General features: G+C 45.3%; 1 protein-coding gene across 2 annotated transcripts in view; it reads right to left on the bottom strand.

Annotated features, from left to right (window-relative positions):
• Positions 1 to 3145: 3145 nt before the first annotated feature.
• LOC140719038 (uncharacterized) overlaps positions 3146 to 27147 on the bottom strand; it is a 167297-nt gene continuing 143295 nt past the window's right edge. For both annotated transcript variants that reach the window (XM_073033394.1, XM_073033402.1), the window contains 5 exons: positions 25324 to 25431; positions 18240 to 18332; positions 15157 to 15252; positions 5467 to 5513; positions 3146 to 4958 (listed from right to left, as the gene is read on the bottom strand). In XM_073033394.1, coding sequence (XP_072889495.1) covers positions 4881 to 4958; positions 5467 to 5513; positions 15157 to 15252; positions 18240 to 18332; positions 25324 to 25431 — 422 coding nt within the window. In that variant the 3' untranslated portion in view covers positions 3146 to 4880. The remainder of the gene's footprint in view (positions 4959 to 5466; positions 5514 to 15156; positions 15253 to 18239; positions 18333 to 25323; positions 25432 to 27147) is intronic.

Here is a 27147-nt window from a genome sequence, read left to right as displayed (position 1 = left end):
TGTGTGAAGTGGTTTAGTGATTGGTTGCTAAGTATTATTTTGTCTCTTTTACTACTTTATGAATCATTTTTCTTTATCTCTGTATTTTATTTTTCTATAACTGTAATGAAGTGATTTGTTAGAACCATTAACACATGTACAGGGCCTCCTTTGCGGATACCTCTTGCTGCTGAATCAGTAAAGAACAAGCAGTGAATTTTGACGTGTTTTTGTTACACCTTTGGGTCAGAATGCTGTGGGTTGAAGTCCCACTCCAGGGACGAGCGTGAAGTCCAGGCTGAGTGGTTCCAGTGGAGTAGTGAGGGTGTGTGGTGTGTTGGACGTGCTGCCTCTCAGATCCGATGTAACGTGAGGTTCTGCAGCCTTCCCAGTCAATGTGAGAAACCAATGGTGCCACCTCGGGGAAAACAACGCAATCAAACTATCCCTGGATCAACTTCACTAAAGCAGATGATGTGGTCACGTTGCCATGTGTGGGAGCTTGCTGACTGGACATTGCTTGCTGTACTTCCTACATTACCATAAGACACATACAATATAGGAGCAGAATTAGGCCATTTGGCCCATTGAGTCTGCTCTGCTATTTCATCATGGCAGATCCATTTCTCTCTGAGGCTCTCCTGCCTTCTCTCTGTAACCCTTCATGTCCTTCCTTATATCAGTTCCCACAGACCCAAAGACTCTTCACTCGATGGGAGATGCTTTGGGAAGTTGGGAAAGGGCAAAAATTGTGAAATCTGTTCTTCTCATTTGTGCTTGGTAACAGTTTCCAATTCACCCTCTTCACCCACTCTTACGTCTTGACCTGGAAGCTTCATATTTCCTACAGAATATTGTTTCTTCACATGAAATCCTTCAAGAGTTGGAACATCTCCATTAAATGCTCTCTCCCCATGGAAGCAGTTCCCAAATTTTCATTATCCCCATGGAAATGAAGTCCCCCAACCTTGTGACCATTCAAGTAAGTCTCTTCTCATCATCTCCCATGTCCTCATACAGTAAGCTACACATGACTGAGCACAATATTCCAGCTGAGGCTGAATCTGTACTATAAGATATGTCAGCATCCCTTAATATCCTTATTGTTCCATTCTCTGTCACTGAATATATCAAAGAATCAGAAAGCTGGTATGGTGTCATCCAAATGGATCATTTCATTACAACAGTGCATTGAGGTTGTACAAGGTAGAACAATAACAATGCAGAATTACATAGGAACTGCATTGTAGGCAGACAATAACTGCAAGACTATGGTGAGGTAGATTGTGAGGTCAAAATCCCTTGTTATACAAGGAGATGGTTCAATAGTCCTTTTTCACATTAATTTTTTTACCACTTCAACTAGTTTGACAAACTTAAAGGATTTCCATACAAACACTACCAGCTCTTCCCTGTTCCCTCTGATGCACTGAGTTGCCCTGATATCACGACCATATCATTTACACCGTTGAGTTTAGATCGATTCTCATTCTTCTATCCAATACGAGCAGTTTTCCACTTCTCTGCACCGACAATCCCAGCCAGGCCCCCCAGTTAGTTCACGGCCTCTAGGAGTCTGTTTCCCCCCACCTCACTGCTGACTTCATCCCTGATTTCACATCAATCATTTTAACTCCGCTTCCCATTCCAACATGTCAGACCATGGCCTCCTCTCCTGTCGCAATGACACCACACTCAGGTTTGGATTACATCGTGTTTCCCCCCCACCTCACTGCTGACTTCATCCCTGGTTTCACTTCACCTGCAGACACTGAGCTGATACCGAACATACCCATGTCTGAGTGATTCATAAATACCAAATGGTGGGATGGTCTGACCCCTGTGCCCAGCAGTTAAAAACCAAGGTTAGGGAAATGGTATTGAATGCTGGCCTCTGCTCACTCAATAATTCCCCAAATGATGCTATGATGGATATTGTATTGAATTGCTTTCAGACCTCAGCACTCTCCTCAACCTCACATCAAACAGGACAACAGATCATTAATGAACTCAGTCCATGTAGAGAAACATTGAAATGCTTTCACTAAATGTTGTTTATTTCAGGATGAAAAGACATAGGAACAGAATTAGGCCATTCAGCCCATCAGCTCTGCTCCACCATTCTATCATGGCAGATTTAATAGCCCTCTGAACCCCATCCTCCTGCCCGTAATATTTGACACCCATATTAATCAAGAACTCATCAACCCCCCCTTTAAATACACACGACGACTTGGCCGCAATAGCATCCGTGGCAATGAATTCCACAGATTCCCCACCCTGTCGCTGAAGAAATTCCTCCTCATCTCTGTTCCAAAGTGGTGTCCTTGTATCTGAGGCTGTGCCCTCTGTTCCTAGACTCCACCACTATTGAAAACATCCTCTCCACATCCATTCTGTTTCGGTTTTTCAAAACTTGAAAGGTTTCAGAGATACCTCCCTTATACTTCTAAACTCCAGTGAGTACAGGCCCAGAGCCATCAAAAGCTCCTCGTGTATTAACCCTTTCATTCCTGGGATAATTCTGATAAACCTCCTCAGGAACCTCTCCAATGCAGCTCATCCTTTCTTAGATAGGGGGCCCAGATCTGCTCACAATAGTCCAGTCTCACCCATGCCTTATAAAGCCTGAAAATTACACGTTATTTCTTTGCTGAGATACAGCAATAGGCCCTTTGGCTGTATGATCCAGTCAGCCCAGCAACTCCCACCCCCCACACCCGACTATTATTTTCTCATCACATTGGTTTCCTGACCAACAGACACTCCGTCAATCGCTCCCTCATGGCTCCTTCCATCAGCACTTCCTACTTACCATCCCTGGCCTCAGTTTGGTCCACTGTTTAGTATGTGTGGGCACAAACTGCCTCATTGCCCAACAGAACTGACCTTCTGACAGTGTGAAGGTCATTGACAGAGCTCCTAAAGATGGCCGGGTGTAGAACACTGCCCTGAGGGACTCCTGTTGCAATGTCCTGGGACTGGGATGATTAAACTCCAACAACCACACCTGTTACGTATCCCGTAACTGGGTGTCTAACCAGCAGAGAAAGAAGAATCCGTTGGAGTCTGGTGGTACTATATTCAAAAGTGTTTATTAGTAAAATAAGCAAATCAATATCAATAATGCAAATATACATATAATACACATTAGTAATAATAAACCTAAAAGTGTGGGAATAATAATAATCAATAATAAACAAGCTCTATCGATGTCTAGGGGATAATGCATTGTCATACAAAAGTATAAAGTTCAGTTCAGTTCATGCGTACTGAGGTAGATATGGTTGTTGTGCTGTAATCATTGGAGAGAGCGAGAGAGAGCGAGCAGTAACAGCTACAGGCAGGCAAACCTTCTTTTACGTTCTTGATCCATCGTTTCGTTGTGGTCACTCAGTTATGACCCCTCTGTCCTTCAGCTAGACCGTTCTTCTGTGGTGGACTCGTCACTCTGGCATGAGTGGACACACACACAAGTCCCCACCGGCCCTGCTATAACACTGTGAGTTTAACTGACTGATCCTTTGTTCGGTCTCCGATGCCCCACACTTTCCCGTGGGTTCCAACACTCAATCAGTGTCCACTAGTGTGTCTCCTGGTGTGTCTGAAGGGTGTCTCTCCAGACCTCACTTTTATCCCTACTCACGGGGTCTCAGTTGTCGATCAATTTTGAATGGCTGTGTCCATCAAACCAGCCCACTCCAGCTGTCCACTGAGGAATGTTAATAAACAGAATGGTACAAGATAAATAAGTCTCTCAGAAGTCATAATACGGTGAATCAACAAGTCTCTCTCCCCTCTCTTATCTCTCTCTTATCTGTAGCAGATGTTCTTGCATGTTTTCTCTTCATCTCTCTCTCTCATGAGCAGCATAGCAACAGTAACAGTTTGTGATTCTCCCGGGGGGTGGGGGGGACATGGGCAACTCTGCACCCTTCTGCCCATCAGAGCTGTTCATCCTTCATAACACCCCCATCCTTCTGGGAATTTTCACCAAGGTGAAAATTAACTAATACACCATCTTACAGAATTACAGAATTTAACAAAATACAGAAGTGGTCTTAACTACAAAAATAATACAGATACATGTTCAAATTAACATCTAGACAAACAGTCAGCAATTACATTGTCACTCCCTTTAATATGTTGTATTTTAATATCAAATTCCTGTAGCATCAGACTCCAACTTAGTAACCTCCTATTTTTATTTTTCATGTTAGCCAAAAATACCAAAGGGTTGTGATCTTAGCTTAAGTGTGTATTACAAAATGTGAACCAATGCATGTGTGATTAAAATATAGTACATTACAAAAGTTTGTGCAAATACTAATCTCTATTTTACTTTTAAACTTAACATTCAAACAGTCAATCTTCCATGGTGTTGTCTTTATTATTTACATGCTTTGTCAAATTCCCTCAAAACCAGATCCTATTATTCAAAGTGGCATTTGGTCAACCTTTGTCCCTTTTCCACTTAACTCTCACGTGGTTAGCTTGCTCACCAGTGTGGAATAGGCCTTCACCTACTCCTTTCACAGGAGTCACCTTATCACTAATGTGCAGTTTTAATACTTGTACAAAATGGAAAGGATTTCTGGGCTTGGATTCACTGGTTTAGTCTGATACAACAACACAAAGGTGGGGTGGAGTAGTGGTTAGCACAATGAGCACAAAGGTGCCAATGAGAATTTTGCCGTATTATCAAGGATTGAATTTCTCACCGGAAGCTGAGAGCTGAAATGAGTGCAGTGTTGTTCTCACTCAAGGTGAGACAAGTTACAGCTGCAGAGCACCATGTTCCCCACTGTTGGAGGGAAGGATTTTCCAGGCTCCAGTCTACAGCAGGGACACAGAACCTGCCCTCACAGTCACCTCTGGAACTGAAGGCTGCCGTGTCCCTTCTAACTGACCGGATGATTTTCAGCTTCAGCTTCATGACCTGGGCTGAGAGTTTGTAATTCCTGCATTTCTCCACGATCCTAAAATGGACAGAATGTGTTTGTTATACATGATGACAAATCTTCACTTTGCTCACTGAGATAAAGATGGGACAGAGTGATGGGCTGAGTGGGGGGAGGGGTGTGGGACAGGACAGGGGAGGGGAGTGGGACGAGGGAGAGGCAGAGGTGACTAATTGGACATAACTGATGTTACAAAGGGGTCAGACAGAGACAACCACTTTCTGCAGAACCAGACACAGACTGGGAGAAATGGTAAATATCCATAATCGTGTCCAAACACAAATGTAATGAAACACTAAGGGATACTGTCCATTAAATTAAATTTAACCAGATATTATCGACAGTAACAGAGGTCATGATTCCCACTGACCCATGTGTCAATAAATGAGAGAGAGTGGCGTTATAAATACAGCAGGAAGATTCCAGTGAGTTTATACATGTGTGAATTGAGAGAGGGAGAAATAACAGTGAATTTACAAACTGTTTAAACACAAGAAAACTGCAGGAATTTATATGAACAAAATACCTGTTCTATTTCAGGATGGTTATTCTCATTAGTTCCTTCGTTTCTGCCTGTAATGAATGAAATAATCCCTTATAAATTCTGATGAATGATATACATTGTTGAAGATTATTTGGTGCTATTTTAACCGACCATTTATTCACAGCTGAGTCACAGATTTGTACAGCACAGAAACAGGCCCTTTGGCCCATCTCATCATGCTGTGCATTTTGCCCATCGACACCAATCCCATTTGTCCACGAGGTCCATACCCTTCTAAACCGTGTCTATTTAAATACCTTTCTAAATCCTTCTTGTAATATTAAACATAACGTGTCCTCCTCTGAATGTGTTCCAGATGTCACTCTCTGATTGAAAAACTAATCTCACACATCTCCTTCAAAACTCCTTCCTCTCAGCTTAAACACAAAAGTAGTTATTGATACCCCTGCCATACCATGGGAAATGATTTTCACTCTCTACCCCATCTATGCCTTTCACAACCTTGTATACTTATAAAGGTCACTCCTCAGCTGCCTTCACTCCAGGGAAACCAAGCCCAGCCGATGCAATCTCTCCCCAGAACCAAACTCCTCCAATCCAGCAACATCCTGGCGAATCTCCTCTGCACTCTCTCCAGTGCAACAACATCCTTCCTGTAGTGTTGTGACCGGAACTACACACAGTACTCCCAGTGTGGCCTATCCAGTGTTTTGTAAAGTTGCAATGTAGAATCATAGAGAATACAGCATGGGTACAGGCCCTTCAGCCCAACCAGTCCACGCTGACCACATTGTTCTCCCAGCTCGGAACAATTTACTGTATTTGTCCCATATCCCTCCAAGCACTGTCCCTGAATGTACCGATCCAAGTATTTCCCACATGAAAAGATTGTACTTCCCACAACCACTTCCTCTGGCAGTTCACACTAACCTCTGTGTGAAAAAGTTGCTCCTCAGGTCCCTATTAAATCTTTCCCTTCTACCCTAAATCTCTGCCCCCCCCCCTAGTTTTGGGCTCCCCTCCCTGGGGAAGGCTGATTCCATCCACCTTATCTATGTTTCTCATTATTTAAAAAATTTCTACAAGGCCTCATTCCCCCATGTTCCAATCCATAAAGACTTAGCCTGGCCAACCTCTCTCTATAACTCTAGTCTTGGCAATATCCTCATAAATCTTTTCTGCACTTATTTTAGTTTAATTACATCTTTTTTATAACAAGCTGAACAAAACTGTACACAGTACTTCAAGTGTGGCCTTACCAATGACTTATACAACTGCAGCACAATGTCCCAACTCCTCTACTCAATGTCCTGATTGAAGATGGTCAGCATGCTAAATGCCCCTTTCACCACCCTGTCTACCTGTGACACAACTTTCAGTGAACAATGTACTTGCACTCCGAGGTCTCTCTGTTCCATTACACTCCCTCGTGCCCGACCATTCAGAGTACCAGTCCCACACTTGTTTGACTTTCCAAAATGCATCCAATACCTTATACTTAACTGACTTGAAATCTATTTGCCACCTCAGCCCACTTCTGTAAATGATCAGGATCTCTGTGCAATCTAGGATAACTTTCTTCACTGTCATCAATATCTCGTCATTTCATGTCATCTGCATATTTGCTGACCGAGCCCTGTGTATTCACATCCAAATCATTCTCTTAATAACAAGTAACAAGGTTCCCAACACTGACTCATAGAGCACACCATTAATCACTGGTCTCCATTCCCAGAAACAACCTTTAAACACCCTCTGATTCCTGCCTAAAAACTCATGTTGAATTCACCCAAATCGCTCTCCCTGGATTCCATGGGACTTAAACTTCCATGTGGGACCGTGAACACTTTGCAAAGGTCAAAGTCGACAACATCCACTGTCCGACTCTCATCTACATTTTTAGCTACTTCTTCAAGTAATTCCCTGGCTTCTCCTTGTTACTCTTCTTAAACTTTCCAGTCTTTGGGAATTTCACCAGTGGCTAAAAATGAAGCAAATATCTCTTCAACGGCATCCACAATTTATTCTCTAGCCTCCGATACAATCTGATGATATACACAGTCAAGCCCTGAGAATTTATCCACATAAAAATGCAATTTATCCAATTTAATCCCCTGTTTGATCCTGCCTAATTCCCACAAAATTAGCCCAGCTGAGTTTTGGACCCTAACTTGGGACCAATGCTTGCTTTTCCATCACCATCTTAAAACTACAAGGACTGTGGTCACCAGAGCCAAAGTGCCCCCTGACTGCCCCCTCAGTTACTTGCCCTGCCTCATTCTCCAAGAGGAGGTCCGGTACTGCACCCTCTGTCTAGGTGTCTCTGCTCAGGAAACTTTTCAAAGATGAGAGATTGCTCAATGTCATTTCGTATTCACAAGTGTAAGGAGAACAAAATGATTGTTACTCTGGATCCAATGCAGCACCAAAAAATACAGAAGATGAAGAACACATTATTAATAATAAAAATCATGAAATAAATATAAATACAGAAGACAGCTTATATACATAGATTGATTGTCTGTCCATAAAGTGACACTGGGTTGTACATAATGTCAGTGATGGGAAATAATAATGCTGTGGTGGAGTTAACGGGTGGAGGTGTTGGTCAGCTTGGGGAGAGTAACTGTTTTTGAGTCTGGTGGTCCTGGCGTGGATGCTACGTAAACATGAGAAAGTCTGCAGATGCTGAAATTCCAAAACAACACAAACATAACTCCCATCAGAGAGGAGGCTGCTTAGCATTCACAGCAAAATACACACAATGCTGGAGGATCTAAGTAGGTCAGGCAGCATCTTTGGAACAGTCGACGTTTCAGGCTTAGAGTCTCCTTCAGGACTGAGAATGAAGGGGGAAGATGTCAGAATATAAAGGTGGGGGGAGGGGAAGGAGGGAAGCTGGAAGTTGACAGGTGAAGCCAGGTGGGTAGGAAAGGTAAAGGGCTGGAGAAGAAGTAATCTGATAGGAGAGGAGAATGGACCACAGGAGAAAGGGAAGGAGGAGGGGTAATGGGGGGAAGTGATAGGCAGGTGAGAAGACATAAAAGGTCAGAGTGGGCAATAGACGAAGAAGGGAGGGGAGGGAAATATTACCAGAAGAAGAAATTGAATGGGCAGTTATAGTGTTGCCTCACTGGAAGGAATGGAGGTGAGGGAGGGGTGAATGGACAGGTGTAGTGTTGCCTCACTGGAGGGAATGGAGGTGAAGGAGGAGGTGAATGGACAGGTGTAGTGTTGCCTCACTGGAGGGAATGGAGGTGAGGGAGGAGGTGAATGGACAGGTGTAGTGTTGCCTCACTGGAAGGAATGGAGGTGAGGGAGGAGGTGAATGGACAGGTGTAGTGTTGCCTCACTGGAGGGAATGGAGGTGAGGGAGGAGGTGAATGGACAGGTGTAGTGTTGCCTCACTGGAGGGAATGGAGGTGAGGGAGGAGGTGAATGGGCAGGTGTAGTGTTGCCTCACTGGAAGGAATGGAGGTGAGGGAGGAGGTGAATGGGCAGGTGTAGTGTTGCCTCACTGGAGGGAATGGAGGTGAGGGAGGAGGTGAATGGGCAGGTGTAGTGTTGCCTCACTGGAAGGAATGGAGGTGAGGGAGGAGGTGAATGGGCAGGTGTAGTGTTGCCTCACTGGAGGGAATGGAGGTGAGGGAGGAGGTGAATGGGCAGGTGTAGTGTTGCCTCACTGGAGGGAATGGAGGTGAGGGAGGAGGTGAATGGGCAGGTGTAGTGTTGCCTCACTGGTGGGAATGGAGGTGAGGGAGGAGGTGAATGGGCAGGTGTAGTGTTGCCTCACTGGAAGGAATGGAGGTGAGGGAGGAGGTGAATGGACAGGTGTAGTGTTGCCTCACTGGAGGGAATGGAGGTGAGGGAGGAGGTGAATGGGCAGGTGTAGTGTTGCCTCACTGGAAGGAATGGAGGTGAGGGAGGAGGTGAATGGGCAGGTGTAGTGTTTCCACACTGGAGGGAATGGAGGTGAGGGAGGAGGTGAATGGGCAGGTGTAGTGTTGCCTCACTGGAAGGAATGGAGGTGAGGGAGGAGGTGAATGGACAGGTGTAGTGTTGCCTCACTGGAGGGAATGGAGGTGAGGGAGGAGGTGAATGGACAGGTGTAGTGTTGCCTCACCGGGGGGAATGGAGGTGAGGGAGGAGTGAATGGGCAGGTGTAGTGTTGCCTCACTGGAGGGAATGGAGGTCAGGGAGGAGGTGAATGGGCAGGTGAAACACGTAGGCTGCTTGCAGGGTTAAGTGCTGGGAAGGGGATTAGTGGGGAGTGACAAATTTATATCTGGGTAGCCTCTAACCTTATGGCATGAATACCAATTTCTTCTTCTGGTAATTTTTCCCTCCCCTGCCCTCTTCACTCTGGCCTTTTACCTTCTCACCTGCCTATCACTTCTCCCTGGGTCCCCTCCTCCTTCCCTTTCTCCTCTGGTCTACTGTCCTCTACTATAAGATTCCTTCCTCCCAGCCCTTTATCATTCCTATCAACCCAGCTTCAATTATCACCTTCAAACTAGCCTCCATCCCCTCCTCCTCCCCCCACTTTGTTATTCTGGCATCTTCCCCCTTTCTTCTCAACCCAGAAGAAGGCTCTCAGCCCGAAACGTCGACTGTTCGTTCATTTCCATAGCTGCTGCCTGACCTGCTGAATTCCCCCAGAATTTTGTGTGTTTTGCTGTGAATGTTAAGCAGCCTCCTCTCTGATGGGAGTTGGACAAACAGTCCATGAGCAGGGTGTGTATGATCCTTCATGATGTTACTGATCCTTTATCCACACCGTACTCTACAGACGATATGTCATTGATGGCAGGTAGGCTGGTGCCAGTGATGGGTTGGTCAGTTTTAACTCTCCATTGTGGAGCTTCCTGTTCACCACAGTGCAGTTTCCGTACCAAGCAGTGATGCAGCTTGTTAGGCTGCCCTCTACTGTGCATCTGTGGAATGACGTGAGTATGGATGTGCAAAGTCCAGCTCTCTCAGACTCCTCAGAAAAATGAGGCATTAGTGAGCTCTCCTGCCCGTGTAGGATGTGCTCTGGGACCATGAGTGGTTGTGTGTGATGTGCACTCCCAGGAGTTTGAAATGATGTTCTATCTATACGGCTTCACTCAACGAACCTCCAAGGATGTCATCTCTAATCACTGATGCTATGTCCTCCTTGATCAAAAGGTAACATCTCCTCCTCATTTATCTGTACCTCTGCCCATAAGACCATAAAACATAGGAGAAGAATTCGGCCATCTGGTCCATCGAGTCTACTCCGCCATTTAATCATGACTGATCCTTTATTTTTCTCCTCCTCAACCCCAGTTCGCGGCCTTTTCCCCGTAACATTTGATGCCATGTCCAATCAAGAACCTATCAATATCTGCCTTAAATACACCCAATGACCTGGCCCTCAGCTGCATGTGACAACAAATTCCACAAACTCACCACGCTTTGGCTAAAGAAATTTCTCCGCATCTCAGTTTTGAAAGGGCGCCCCTCTATCCTGAGGCTGTGCCCTCTTATTATAGACTCTCCCACCATGGGAAACATTCTTTCCATGTCTACTCCGTCTAGGCCTTCCAAAGGTTTCAATGAGATCCCCCTCATCCTTCTGAATTCCAGTGAGTATTCAAGACCTCTTGAAATGAATGCTAACATGGCATTTGCTTTCCTCACCACTGACTTGAACCGCAAGTAAACCTTCAGGGTATTCTGCACAAGAACTCCCAAGTCCTTTTGCATCTCAGATTTTGGGATTTTCTCCCCATTTAGAAAATAGTCTGCACATTTATTTCTACTACCAATGTCCATGGCCGTGCATTTTCCAACATTATATTTCATTTGCCACTTTCTTGCCCATTCTCCGAATCTGTCTAAGTCCTTCTGCATTCTACATATTTGCTCAAAACTACTTGCCTCTAAACTAATCCTTATATCATCTATAAACTTGGCAACAAAGCTATCTATTCCATCATCTAAATCATTTATATACAGCATAAAAATAAGTTCTCCAAACACTGACACCTGTGGAACACCACTAGTCACTGGCAGCCGACCAGAAAAGTATCTTTTTCTTCCCACTCGCTGCCTCCTACCAATCAGCCAATGCTCTAACCATGTTAGTGAGGCTGTTAACTTGGTAAGCAGCCTCATGTGTGGCACCTTGTCAAAGGCCTTCAAAACGTCCATGTGTACAACTTCCACAGCATTTACTTTATCTATCCTACTTGTGAGCTCCTCAAAGAATTCCAGCAGATTCATCAGGCAGGATTTTCCCAGAAGGAAACCATGCTGACTTTGTCCCATCTTGTCCTGTGTCACCAAGTACTTCCTAACATCATCCATAACAATTGACATCTTCCCAACCACTGAGGTCAGGCTAACTGGCCTATAATTTCCTTTCTGCTGCCTTCCTCCATTCTTAAAGAGTGGAGTGACATTTGCAATTTTCCAGTCCTCTGGCACCATGCCAGAGTCCAATGATTTTTGAAAGATAATTTCTAATGCCACCACAATCTCTAATGCCTTATCTTTCAGAGCCCTAGGGTGTAGTTCATCTGGTCCGGGTGACTTATGTACCTTTAGGTCTCTCAGCTTTTTGAGCAGCTTCTCTCTTGTAATAGTAACTGCACCCACTTCTCTTCCTTCACACAGTACAACATCAGGCATACTGCTAGTGTCTTCCACAGTGAAGACTGATGCAAAATACTCATTTAGTTCATCATCCATCTCCTTGTTCCCCTGTTATTATTTCTCCTGCCTCATTTTGTAGCAGCCCTATATCCAATCTTATCTTTTTTTATTTTTAACATACTTGGAGAAACTTTCACTATCCACTTTGATATTATTTGCTAGCTTGCTTTCATATTTCATTTTTTCCTAATTAATTATGTTAGTTGCTCTCTTTAGGTTTTTAAAAGCTTCCCAATCCTTTATCTACTGTCATGGCTGTAGCATCTGTATTCTGGAGCAGTGAGCTGCCAATCCTACCCTTCTCTCAGCCAAGTTTCTGTTATGGCTGTGACATCCCAGTCCACAGAGCCAATCCACATTTTGAGTTCACTCACGTTACCTCTTCATCCTCACGCTGTGAGTTAGATGAGTATTCTTTTCCTTCCCTTTATCCTGATATCCTGGCTATCCTGAATACAAAACTTGCTCTTGCAAATGACTGTTTTATCCCATGTGTTGCTCCTGCTCAGAGTTCCATCCCACCCCCAAATGTTCTTGCAAGGATATTGGCCCCTCTCTGGTTCAAGTGTAACCTGTCCCTCTTGTACAGGTTGCTTCCATCCCCAGAAAAAATCCCAAGAACCTGAACCTCTCCCCCTGCTCCAGCACCTCAGCCATGAATTCATCTGGCCTATCTTTCTACTTATGACCTTGCTTGTTGTCCCAAAGTATAAAGATCAGCATTCCATGTATGTTCTCAACACTATCAACCAATGTTCCTTCTTAGAGATCTATGAACTTGGAACTACAGTCCAGCTTCCACCCTGCCCTTAAATTCACTTGGTCCATTTCTGACACACCTTTCTCTATCCTTTCTTGATCTCTTTGTTTCCATGTCTGGGAATAAGCTATCTATTGATATCTTTTGTAAACCTACCAAATCCCACATCTACTTTGACTGTACCTCCTCCCAACCTGTCTCCTGTAAAAATGCCATTCCCTCTATCAGTTCCTTTGTATCCATCGCATCTGTTTCCAGGGTGAGGCTTTTTTTCTCTGGGAAATCAGAGATGTCATACTTCTTCAAGGAACAAGGTTTCCCTTCCTCCACAATTGACGGTTCCCTCACTCACATCTCCTCCATTTCGCAGGCGTCTGCCCTTGACACATCATCCCGATGCCTTAACACTGACCGAGTTCCTCTCGTCTTCACCTCCCACCCACGGGACTCTGTATCCTTAACACTGACCGAGTTCCTCTCGTCTTCACCTCCCACCCACGGGACTCTGTATCCTTAACACTGACCGAGTTCCTCTCGTCTTCACCTACCACCCACGGGACTCTGTATCCTTAACACTGACCGAGTTCCTCTCGTCTTCACCTCCCACCCACGGGACTCTGTATCCTTAACACTGACCGAGTTCCTCTCGTCTTCACCTACCACCCACGGGACTCTGTATCCTTAACACTGACCGAGTTCCTCTCGTCTTCACCTCCCACCCACGGGACTCTGTATCCTTAACACTGACCGAGTTCCTCTCGTCTTCACCTCCCACCCACGGGACTCTGTATCCTTAACACTGACCGAGTTCCTCTTGTCTTCACCTCCCACCCACGGGACTATGCATCCAGCACATCATTCTCTGCACCATCCGCCATCCCGGTCACCAACCATTTCGAGGCAACTCTCATATTCCATCTGTTGGCCTGCAACTTGATGGGATAAATATTGATTTCTTCAACTTCCAGTAATTTTTCTCCCTCCGCTTCTTCTTCTTCTTCTTCTATTTGCAACTGTGTCCCCCTCTCCTCACCTGCATATTACCCTTCTTCTTTCCCTTTCTTCCACATTCCACTCTGTTCTCCTATCATATTCCTTCTCCAGCCCTTTATCTTTTCTCCCTAGCACCTCCCAGCATCTTCCTTCATCCCCCTCCTGCACCCACCTGGCTTCACATGTCACCTTCGAGCTTTTCTCCTTCCCCTCTTCCTTTTTCTGGCTTCTTCCCCCTTCTTTCCAGTCCTGATTAAAGGTCTCAGCCCGAGACATCGACTGTTTATTAACTTCCATAGTTGCTGCCTGACCTGCTGAGTTCCTACAGTATTTTGTGTGTCTTGCTCTGAACATGGAATCCTTAGTCTCTCTGTTCAACATTTCTACCCCGTACTGCAGATGTCCGAGTCCTATTTCAACTCTGCAAAATGGATGACCTTGTATTTATCAGAATTAAGTTCTATCTGATCCATATCCTATTGTAGACTTGGACAAATTTCTTCACCATCCAAAACACCATTTCTCATTCATCCGTAAACTTACTAATCATACCTCCTACACTCACAACTAAGTCATTAATATATATCACAAAGTGCAGAAGTTGTACAACCATTCACTACTGTACACAAGGAGGTTCAGACTTCAATCAGAGAAAAAACATTCTTCCAACACGACCTCTGCCTTCTGTCACCAAGCTGATTTTGGATCCCTTTAGCTGGATCACCTTGGATCCCAGGTGTGTTAGCCTTCTGGATCAGCCTCTCATGTGGGACCATGTCAAATGACTTACTAAAGTCCAATGGAGAACATCTTTCACATTGCCTCCAGCAATCTTCTTCATCATCTCCTCAGATTAGAAAGTTTGTTTTTCCTGACTCTGGGCCTTACTGACCATCCATAATCAAATCCTGATCTCTCCAATTATACACAACTCCCATAACTTGAATTCTCTCCAATAATTCCCACGCAGGCACAGATGGAAATCACTCCAACTCAAATCGAAAGTTCTGGACTTCCACAATCCAGCAGGAGTCCCAAACCCCATCAGCTCAACTATTCAGAGATCCCAGCACCTCTGTGCAGAACCTCCAACAGAATCCAGCAAAATCTGAGCCAGATCTGTTCCCGACTGACAGCAGTCAGCTAGGACAGATTTGATAATGTGCTGGAGATTTCCCCTCAACTGCTCCCTTTAGAAGCTAAAGTGATGGTGAGACCAGGGGAAAGTTTTCACAGTGATAGAGTTCTTTAGAAAAAGCTTTGATTTTGATACTTACTGCAAACTGGAAAGAATCTGGATAATGCTGTCACAAATGTGATCGCTGATATAATCAATATGATCCAGACTGGAATGTTGATCTTGCAGCTTTGATCTGAAATGTACAGAAGTGAACCCACTGAGTAAATTCACACTGATTGTCCACACCAATCCCAGTTTAAAAGTACATTTAACACCCTCAATGTCCAATGGCATTTATGAGACAAAGCAACAAGTTAATCACACGACAAAGTATACTTATTATCAAAATATGTATATATCACCATTTACTAACTTAAGATTCACTGTCTTGCAGAAATTCACAGTAGAATAGAGAAATACAATAGAGACAATGTACTGTATAACTACACACAAAGACTAAACAAACAATCAAATCAAAAAGACTGCTGAAACGTCGACTGTACTCAGATGTTGCCTGGCCTGCTGAGTTCTTCCAGTATTTTGCGTGTGTTGCTTCGATTTCCAGAATCTGCAGATTTTCTCTTGTTCATTTAAATGTAATTAATTTATTAAATGCAAAAACAAAACTAATTACAGAAAGAGGTAAATATGTGAAACCTGTAAAATTCCCCACATTTCGAGATCCAAGGTTATGTCATATATAACAGCTACAGTCAGCACTAATTACACTGCAAAAGGCGAATGCTAACACTACCTTCTCTCTCCTTTACTGACTCACCTTCTCTCCTCTCCTCCAACAATGATAGTCCTTCCCTCTGTCCTCATTCTCCATCAGTTAGATAACTCCATCCCCTTCTCCTCCCTCTGCATCTGTCATCACATACACACACACACACACACACACCACCACCCTGACTGGTTCCCCTCTCCCACTCCTCCATCTGTCCATCACACACACACACACACACCACCCCGACTGGTTCCCCTCTCCCACTCCTCCATCTGTCCATCACACACACACACCACCCCGACTAGTTCCCCTCTCCCACTCCTCCATCTGTCCATCACACACACACACCACCCCGACCGGTTCCCCTCTCCCACTCCTCCATCTGTCCATCACACACACACCACCCCGACTGGTTCCCCTCACCCACTCCTCCATCTGTCCATCACACACACACACCATTCTGACTGGTTCCCCTCTCCCACTCCTCCATCTGTCCATCACACACACACACCACCCCGACTGGTTCCCCTCTCCCACTCCTCCATCTGTCCATCACACACACACACACACACCACCCCGACTGATTCCCCTCTCCCACTCCTCCATCTGTCCATCACACACACACACCACCCCGACTGGTTCCCCTCTCCCACTCCTCCATCTATCCATCACACACACACACTCTCCCCTCCTATATCTGACCATTATCCCTCCTCACCTGGATCCACCCATCACCTTCCCATTCTGGCGTGAACCCCACTCTCCCCTCCTATATCTGACCATTATCCCTCCTCACCTGGATTCACCCATCACCTTCCCGTTCTGGTGTGAACCCCACTCTCCCCTCCTATATCTGACCATTATCCCTCCTCACCTGGATCCACCCATCACCTTCCCATTCTGGTGTGAACCCCACTCTCCCCTCCTATATCTGACCATTATCCCTCCTCACCTGGATTCACCCATCACCTTCCCGTTCTGGTGTGAACCCCACTCTCCCCTCCTATATCTGACCATTATCCCTCCTCACCTGGATCCACCCATCACCTTCCCATTCTGGTGTGAACCACACTCTCCCCTCCTATATCTGACCACTATCCCTCCTCACCTGGATCCACCCGTCACCTTCCCATTCTGGTGTGAACCACACTCTCCCCTCCTATATCTGACCACTATCCCTCCTCACCTGGATCCACCCATCTCCTGCCAGAGTTTGATCTGCACCTTCTGTCTCCACCCTCTTATACCGGCCATATTCTCTCGATCTGTCAGACCAGATCCACATCTGCTTGTCCTCAGATGGTGAGGGTGAGTCTCCCTCAGGAACCTCTGCTGTTCTCATGGTAACACTGGTATGGACTCCAGGATACTGACCCAGTGACAATAAACTGCCTCCCTGTCTTCACCTGATACCTGATATCATTACTATCTGGTCATTATTAAGCTGTAACCCAGTGACAGGCATTTACAAGTCACGGAGATGGTGATTGGTGAGATTGACTCTCCATTTACTGGTGATAGCTGGACAGTGACACACACTCAGAAGGCTCTCGTGGTCAGCACATGATCACAGACCTGGAACAGGAGCAGGTGATTGAGAGCCTGAGCTGTTCAAAAGGACCAAGGGTGATCTGTGAGACAACTTCACATGGATAAAGTGACTGATATTTGTGGGGTGGGGACTGGGACTGGAATCCCAGGGTCCAGATGAAGCTCTGGGAAATCCACACCTCACGGAAATGGAGATCAGCAGAGTCAACTGAAGGAGCTGGGTGAAGGGGAACAAAACAACACCAGCAGAGTCAATGGTTGTTGTTGGGCTGCTTGGGTGTACTGAAGTTTCCAAATCCTGAACACCTTGACCAGCAGAAACAGTTTCTAATCAACCTGTCAGTCATGATGAACACAGACCACACAGGGTTAATGGATCACCATTTAGAAACTAATCTGTTCTGTTCTTATTAAATAAAAAAAAGACTTTGTATTCACCTGCTTTAAAATCCATTGACATAATTTTTCCCCATTTGCAGAAAATTTCTGTGATTTATTGCTGCCCTGTTACAATATCATTGGAAACTTGTTTTTGACTGTTTAAAATAGCAACACCAGACTCAACCTAATGAAAAGTTGCAGTCACAACAGATTTGCCACCATCAATTCTCCACTCTGGTCAGTCGTATGCTTTCAGTTCCATCAGGTTCACCTTTGGGAGTTTATCAAGCAGCTTCTGGAAGTCTGGACACTCCCTGTATAACCTACAGTGTCTATATTGGGTCAAACCTCCAGCAGGTCTCCCAGTCCCCAGCTGTAGACTGTGGGGCTGAGGACTGCAGGTGCTGGTGTTCCATAAAAAGCAGTTCACAACGTACTGACTGAGATACTCATTCCATTCCTGCACTGAGTAACATAGCGACCATTTTAATGTAATTTAAGAATATTTGTGCACATACCTTTAGACGCAATCCTGCAAATGAAGGCAATGAGGATGAAGACAAGAGCCACAATGTTACAAATATTCAGGCACCACCACCACTGCTTGTCTTCTAGAGTCCACAGGGAGAAATGAACAACAACATTAGAACTGTTTCAAACTGTTTCAAAACAGATCAACACAAACAGTTCTACATATGTTTCAGTGGACAAGTGTTCCAGATAACAGACTTGGACTGGGATTGGTCAGGTTGGCTGTGATAATGAATGTCCTAAACATGAGGCAATCCCAACAGGTTGGAAAAGGACCAGGTGTCAGAGCAATGCAGTGAGGGAGGTTCAGAGAGTTCACTCCACTGTCAGTGTGTGGAGATCCCTGGAGAGACTAAATACCTTGTTGTTAGTTCTGGAAATATGAGACAAGACCCAACTGTAAATAAGCTCAGTCGTATTATCGCAATGATTAAGTGCTGCAATTGACATGGTCCTACCAGTCAGCCAATCAGGATGGTGGAATTGGGAGAAGGTTCTGGAGAAATGTGGGTGGAGAGACACTTGTGATGGACACTGTTGGCATTATTGGTCTTTTGGTGGGAGATGGAGAGAGGAGAGGAGCAGCCGCAGGATTCAATCCGATGGGAAGGCGTGATACAGAGGAGTGCAGGATGGGAAGTTCTACTGGAGATCGGTGATGAGGAGTTGACGCCGTGAGTAAGGGACGCACCCAGATTTTGGAAAATATGATCTCCAACACTGTGCACATTTCAGCATCTGGTGAAACTGAAGGAAACTGGAATTATCAAGGAGTCCTCATGTGCCAAGGTACAAATGTGTTGACTATTGGACACTGAAGTGACGTACAGTCCCTGACCAATATACTGTTCCATGGATCGAGGATGCTCTGGCTGCCTGAGTGGAGCAAAATGGTTCAGTATGCTGGACCTAAGGAGTGGGTATTATCAGATCCCCATTAGTGAAGCTGACCAGGAGAAGACAACATTCATATCTCCACTTGGATTCTTTCAGTTTGAGAGAATGACCAGGGCATATCAGGAGCACAGCTGCTTTCCAGCCTGCCATGGAGAAGACTGTTGGAAACATGAACTTGCTTGAAGTACTGGTGTACATGAACAACCTCATAGTGTTCGATTCCACACTGGAGGAGCACAAGATGAGACTAATGAAGATGCTAGACCGCCTGAAAACTGAAGACTGAAGGGTTAAAACTATCACTGGACAAATGTCAATTCTGCAAGATGTCAGTAAATTACATCAGGCACATAGTCTCTCAGGATGGAATAGCTATGTATCTGTCCTAGGTCGAGGCGGTGACCACATGGCCAAGACCCAAGAATGTGAGAGCTCTACACTCAATCAATGGATTCTGTGGGTACTACCAGAGATTTGTGAATCATTACTCCAAAGTAAGCCACTCTTTGAATCAGCTTCTGTGTGGTTACCCTGCCCCTCCCCCTGCCCCCCCGGGGTATAAAGTGAGGAGAATGAAAGGAGAAGGTGGTAATGTTTATTTTTGCCCTTTGGAGCCTTTTGGAGAAAGATGGGATGCAAAATGCGAAGAGTCTTTCAGCTGCTGAAAGAGCTGCTGACTGAAGCACCTGTGTTGAGCTTTGCAAACTTCCAGTTGCCGTACGTCCTGCACACCGACGCCAGCCTCGAGGGTTTAGGGGGTGTTCTTCATCAGGACCATGGCAAAGGGTTGAGAGCCTATGCACAAATTGGGCTGTGGTGGATAAGTTAGGTGACTATCTATATGGTGCCAGGTTGGAGGTGAGGACAGACAACAATCCTGACCTTGGTGAAGTTGGATGCCACAGGTCACCGTTGGTCAGCAGCATTGTCTGTTTATGATTTCAGCCTGAAATATCGGCTGGGGAATCAGAACATTGATGTGGATTCATTGTCCTGATGGTCACATGAGGTTCTGGAAATGGACGGAGAGTGGGAGAGTGTTCCTGCCTCTGGTGTTAAAGCAATGTGCCAGCTTTCTACCACAGGGAAATCAGCAGCAAGGCTGTGGCAGGATAGAGCTGTGGATCATTTGGGAGCTTCGGGTTGTGCCATTCCACAAGTTTATTGCACCTTGACAGCTCTGGATACAAAGCAGTTGCCTGCATTGAGTCCTGTGGAATTGGCAGTAGCCCAGTGAGACAACCCTTGTATAGGTGCCATTTGGTCATCTGTTGAAGAAGGGGATATGACCCAAGTTGAAAAGATGAAACACCCTACCATACCCCTACTGATGAGGGAATGGAACAAACTGGAGTTGAGGAACCAGGTTTTATACAGGGTCACATCTCCTCCAGACAGGACTCAGCATTCCCAGTTGGTTTTGCCTGAGAAGCATCAGAGGATTGTGTTGAAGTCACTTCATGATGATTCTGTTTATTTGGGGTTTGACAAGACTGTTGACCAGAAAGAATGACAATCTACAAATCAGTCAATTCAAATGAATCAAGGACAGTGGAAGCAGACAGACTATTTGTCTTTGTTCCTGTCGCATGCTTGGGGATGGAGGCTGCCATTTTGTGAAGACACTCTGTTCTCCATTTTGTGAGCTTGACATGCTGGGCTTGATCAATGTTTTAAAGAAGACACAATGATACTTTAGGTAATCTGCTGGACTGGAGATCATTTCTAATAAAAAGTTATTTGTGAGATGTTCTTTGGTTGGTATAACATGCAGGTTTGTGAATGTTGGGGTTGATGCCTGCCTGAAGTGATTCGAGCTCATTGCTGATTGAGAACATAAATTATCGACTGTCACTTGATGGGAAGAGGGCAATAAATTGCTGCTGGCTTGCAGCAGAGCCAATAACAAGGTGTTAAAGGTCAGACACTTGACCTGCAGCCAATGACACTGATGAATCGGGACTATGAGGAATGCCTGGCCAGCGGAAATTCCTTTGTCCGGGTAATAGCTTTGCGATTCTTTGACTATTCAGGAGAGTCAGGGATACTTAGTGGGTGTGCACACATATAAACATGGAAACATAGAAAACATACAGCACAATACAGGACATTCAGCCCAAAAAGCTGTGCCGAACATGTCCTTACCTTAGAATTACCTAGCCTTACCCACAGCCCTCTATTTTCTAAGCTCCATGTAGCCATCCAGGAGTCTCTTAAAAGACCCTGTTGTTTCTGCCTTCACCGCCACCACTGGCAGCCGATTCCACACATTCACCACTCTCTGCATAAAAAGAACTTACTACTGACATCTCCTTGTACCTAATTCCAAGCACCTTAAAACTATGCCCTCTCGTGCCAGCCTTTTTAGCCCTGGGAAAAAGACTGACTATCCACACAATCAATGCATCTCATTATCTTGTACACCTCTATCAGCTCACCTCTCATCCTCCATTGCTCCAAGGAGAAAAGGCCAAGTTCACTCAACCTATTCTCATAAGGCATGCTCCTCAATCCAGGCAACATCCTTGTAAATCTCCTCTGCACCCTGTCCATGTCCTTCCTGTAGTGAGGCGACCAGAACTGAGCACAGGAGTACAAGTGGGGTCTGACCAGGGTACTATATAGGTGCGACACTACCTCTCGGCTCTTAAACTCAATACCACGATTGATGAAGGCTAATACACAGTACACCTTCTTAACCACTGAGTCAACTTGCGCAGCGGCTTTGAGTGTCCCATGGACTTGGACCCCAAGATCCCTCTGATCCTCCACACTGCCAAAAGTCTTATTAATACTATATTCTGCCATCATATTTGACCTACCAAAATGAACCACCTCACACTTATTTGGGTTGGACTCCATCTGTCACTTCTCAGCCCAGTTTTGCATGCTATCAATGTCCCGCTGTAACCTCTGACAGCCCTCCACACTATCCACAACACCCCCAACCTTTGTGTCATCAGCAAATTTACGAACACATTCCTCCACTTCCTCATCCAGGTCATTATTAAAATCACAAAGAACACGGGTCCCAGAACAGATCCCTGAGGCACACCACTGGTCACTGACCTCCATGCAGAATATGACCGATCTACAACAACTCTTTGCCTTCTGTGGGCAAGCCAGTTCTGGATCCACAAAGCAATGTCCCCTTGGATTCAATGCCTTCTTACTTTCTCAATAAGCCTTGCATGGGGTATCATATCAAATGCCTTGTTAAAATCCATATACACTACACCTACTGCTCTACCTTCATCAATGAGTTTAGTCACATCCTCAAAAAATTCAATCAGCCTCGCAAGGCACGACCTGCCTTTGACAAAGTCATGCTGACTATTCCTAATCATATTATGCCTCTCCAAATGTTCAGAAATCCTGCGTCTCAGGATCTTGTCCAACAATTTACCAACCACTGAAGAAAGACTCACAGGTGTATAATTTCCTGGACTATCTCTACTCACTTTCTTGCGTAACGGAACAACATCCACAACCCTCCAATCCTCCGGAACCTTTCCCGTCCTCATTGATGATACAAAGATCATCGCCAGAGGCTCAGCAATCTCTTCCCTCACTTCCCACAGTAGCCTGGGTACATCCCATCCAGACCCGGTGACTTATCTAACTTGATGCTTTCCCAAAGCTCCAGCACATCCTCTTCCTTAATATCTACAAGCTCAAGCTTCACGGTCTGTTGCAAGTCTTCCCTACAATCGCCAAGATCCTTTTCTGAAGTGAATACTGAAGTGAAGTACTCATTAAGTAGCTCTGCTATCTCACTTTTCCACTGTCACATTTGATTGGTCCTATTCTCTTACGTCTTATCCTCTTGCTCTTCAAGTACTTGTAGAATGCCTTTGGATTTTCCTTAATCCTGTCCGCCAAGGCCTTCTTATGGTCCCTTCTGGCTCTACTAATTTCCTTCATAAGCTCCTTCCTGCTCACCTTATTTAGTTATTTAGTGTATGAATTCACGTACTTGTTAGTTCAAACAATAAAGGTGCTTGTCATTAAATACAGATCTCCCTGTGCCTCACCAATCATCGTTATAAGTAGTATTTTTTTTTTACAACAAGACCTGCAGATTGGTCCAAGATCAGTTCTATTGGGCCTGAATGAAGCCTGAGGTTGAAGAGTAATGTAAGTCCTGCATTTGATCTATTTGGAGGAAGCAGAAGTTGGCTGCTAACTGGGTGTCTACGCCTTACATAGCGGACAGCCAGATGCCAAATTTGCCAGTTTTCCAGGTGAAGCCAGAAGCCAGGAATGGCCCTGTCAAAATTCTCCACTGGAATCACATTTTACCTCCAGGGCAGGATGTACGTGTTGATTGAGAGCCTGACATGGCCCCCACACCTGGTAGGAGAAGAGCAGAGAGACAATCAGCGGAAAGAGCTGAAAAGGACCTAACCACTGAATGCTGTACAGACTCAGAGGATGAGGAAATGGGGGTGTGGTATACGTTACCATATGCAAACTCTGAAACTTTGTTTAGAGGAACAAAGTTGCAGAGAGATTGTTGACTTTTGCAAAGAAGGTGGTTTTAACTTTCCACACATTGACAGAGATTCCCATAGTGTAAAAGGACTAGATGGGATAAAGTTTTTCATATGTGTTCGGGAAAGTTTCCTTAGTCAGTAGGTAGATGTCCCAACAATGGAATGTGCAATGCTTAATCTGCTTTTAGGGAATGAGACAGGGCAGGTGACAGAAGTTTGTGTAGGTGAACACTTTGCATCCAGTGATCACAATGCCATTAGATTCAAAGCAAATATGCTAAAAAGATGGGACTGGTTCACGAGTTGTGATTCTAAATTTTAGAAAGGAGGGGTAGGGGCAGGTGAAGCACATGTTCCACTTGCAAGGATAAGTGTCAAGAGGGAGATCAGTGGGGAGGGATGAATGGACAAGTGAGTTGCATAGGGATCCCTGTGGAAAGCAGAAAATGGGCGGGGGTGGGGAAGATGTACTTGGTGGTGGGATCCTGTTGGAGATGGCTGAAGTTCTAGAAATTATGTGCTGGATGTGGAATCTGGCGGGGTGGTTGGTGAGGACAAGAGGGACCCTATCCCTGGTAGGGTGGTTGGTGAGGACAAGAGGGACCCTATCCCTGGTAGGGTGGCATGAGGGAGGGGTAAGTTGAGCTGAAAAATGGCAGATGGAATTTGATGCAGACAAGTGTGAGGTATTGCACTTCGGTTGGACCATCCAGGGTAGGTCTTACACAGTGAACGGTCGGGCACTGAGGAGTGTGGTAGAACAAAGGGATCTGGGAATACAGGTCCATAATTTGTTGAAAGTGGAGTCACAGGTAGCTAGGATGATAAAGTTTTTGGCACTTTGGCTTTAATAAATAAATGTGCTGCGTATTGGAGATGGGATGCTATGTTGAAGTTGTATAAGATGTTGGTGAGGAATAATTTGGAGTATTGCGTGCAGTTTTGGTCACCAACCTACAGGAAAGATGTAAACAAGATTGAAAGAGTGCAGAGGAAATTTACACTCTGAGAGACCTGAGTGATATGGAAAGATTGATCAGGTTAGGATTATATTCCCTGGAATGTAGAATATTGAGAGGAGATTGGACAGAGGCACACACAATTATCAGAGGTAGAGACAGGGTAAATGCAAAAAAGGTCTTTTCCACTGATGTTGGGTGGGACTACAATCAAGAGTTCACAGGTAAAGGGTGAAGGGTGAAAAGTTTAAGGGGAATATGAAAGTTGTGAGAACATGGAAGAAACTGTGAGCACAAGTGGAGCTTGCAAGCTCGATTTCAACGTTGAAGAGAAGTTTGGATCGGTACATGGACGGTAGGGGTACGGAGGGCTATGGTCCTGGTGCAGGGCGATGGGAGTTTAAATGGTTTGGCATGGACTAGATGTGCCGACAGGCCTGTTCCTCAGTTGTATTTTTCTATGACCCTCCCTCCTCAGGGTCACTCCTCCCAAAACCCCCTCTGCAGTCGGGTCAGAGTTGACTCCAGAACAACTCCAGACATTCTGTGTCACCACTTCATATCTCAACCTGTCAATCATGTAGGGCAATTGCATTCTGGGTACCACAGGAATCCAGAGACTCTGTGGGGATGGGGGTGGGGGTGTGGGAGGAGTTCATTTTGTCAACATGAGTCACTTGGTATTTCTGCTGAAATGCAAATTAGACAATAACAGGTACCTGGAGATCCTTTCCTTGACCAGCACATGAATATAATAGCATATGCTGTAGAAAACACCAGTCCCACCATCGATGTAATGGCAACTCCTACATCCTCTGGTCTGAGGCCTGCAATTAAAAACAGTTGAATAACTGTATCTGTAACCAAATCAAGGTGATAAGAGGAGAGAATGCTGCCTCTTGAACAGAAGGCTGATGCCCTCATGAACTGAAAAACTCAGCTAATTTCCTGTGAAGAGGGACAGCAGTGACCTTCTCCAATTTCACACACCTTTCATCACACTCTGTTCAAGAGCAGATCTCTGCCGGCACAACGATTCTTACGGTAGAAATTAAAACTCCACTTTAAAACGAAACTGTGTCATGAAACCAAATAGGTAGAACGGAGTCACTGATAAATTAAGCCATGAGCTGACCTGCGTCACAGCGAGGTTTGCTCCGTTTATACCTGTTGAAACAGGCCATCACATGACCTCTCACTGGCGGGAAAATTACATCACTCCACCATCACAAGACCATTACAACATGCCCAGCAGAGCCTCAATTACATCATGGTCATGTGACAGTCACAAGATACCCAAGGGGTATGTAACACCCTGCAACCCATTTCTTGTCCGTGCTTCACCTGCTACTTGCTGAGGATTCCCAGCAGATTCAGGTTTTAATTCCAGGAGCAGGTGATTTAGTCCCTCGAACTGTTCATGGCTGACAAATGACCCAGCTCCACACGGCCAGTGTTACGGAGGCTTTGTGGGGACAGGGACTGAGACCAGAACCCCCGGGATCCAGATACAGATCTGGGAAATCTACACCACACTCACTCAAATGGCAAAACTAAAACAGAGAATCAGCAGAGTCACGGGAAGGAATGGAGACGGGGAGGTGGGGGGGGGGGGGGGGGGGGGGAATCAGCACCAGCAGAATAAATGGTTGTTGTCAGCATGTTCAGGAGCCCAGAGCGATGAAGGTCAGTAATTAATAGAGTCAACCTGCACAGCAGCTTTGAGTGTCCTATGGACTTGGAACCCACAATCCCTCCGATGCTCCACACTGCCAAGAGTCTTAACATTAATGCTATATTCTGGCATCATATTTGACCTACCAAACTGAACCACCTCTGACAGGCCTCCACACTATCCACAACACCCCCAACCTTAGTGTCATCAGCAAATTTACTAATTCATCCCTCCACTTCCACATCGAGGCTATTTATATCAATTATGATGAACAGTAAGTGTCCCAGAACAGGTCCTTGACGCACGCCACAGGTCACCGACCTCCATGCAGAATATGACCCATTTACAACCACATATTACCTTCTGTGGGCAAGCCAATTCTGAATCGACAAAGCAAAGTCCTCTTGGATCCCGTGCCTCCTTATTTTCTCAATAAGCCTTGCATGGGGTACCTTATCAAATACCTCGATGAAATCAATATACCCTACATCTACTGCTCTACCCTCATCAATGTGTTTGGTCACATCCTCAATAAATTCAATCAGGCTCATAAGACACAATATGCCTTTGACAAAGCCATGCTGACTATTCCTAATCATATTATGCCTCTCCAAATGTTCATAATTCCTGCCTCTCAGGATTTTTTCTATCAACATAACAACCACTGAAGTAAGACTCACTGGTCTATAATTTCCTGGGCTATCTCTTCTCCCTTTCTTGAATAAGGGAACAACATCCGCAACCCTCCAATCCTCCGGAACTTCTCCTATCCCCACTGATAATGCAAAGATCATTGCTGGAGGCTCAGCAATCTCCTCCCTCGCCTCCCACAGTAGCCTGGGATACACCTCATCTGGTCTCGGTGATG

This window comes from Hemitrygon akajei, chromosome 2, assembly GCF_048418815.1.
Source record: "Hemitrygon akajei chromosome 2, sHemAka1.3, whole genome shotgun sequence".
Classification (NCBI taxonomy): domain Eukaryota; kingdom Metazoa; phylum Chordata; class Chondrichthyes; order Myliobatiformes; family Dasyatidae; genus Hemitrygon; species Hemitrygon akajei.
This window is presented reverse-complemented; position numbering and strand designations above follow the sequence as displayed.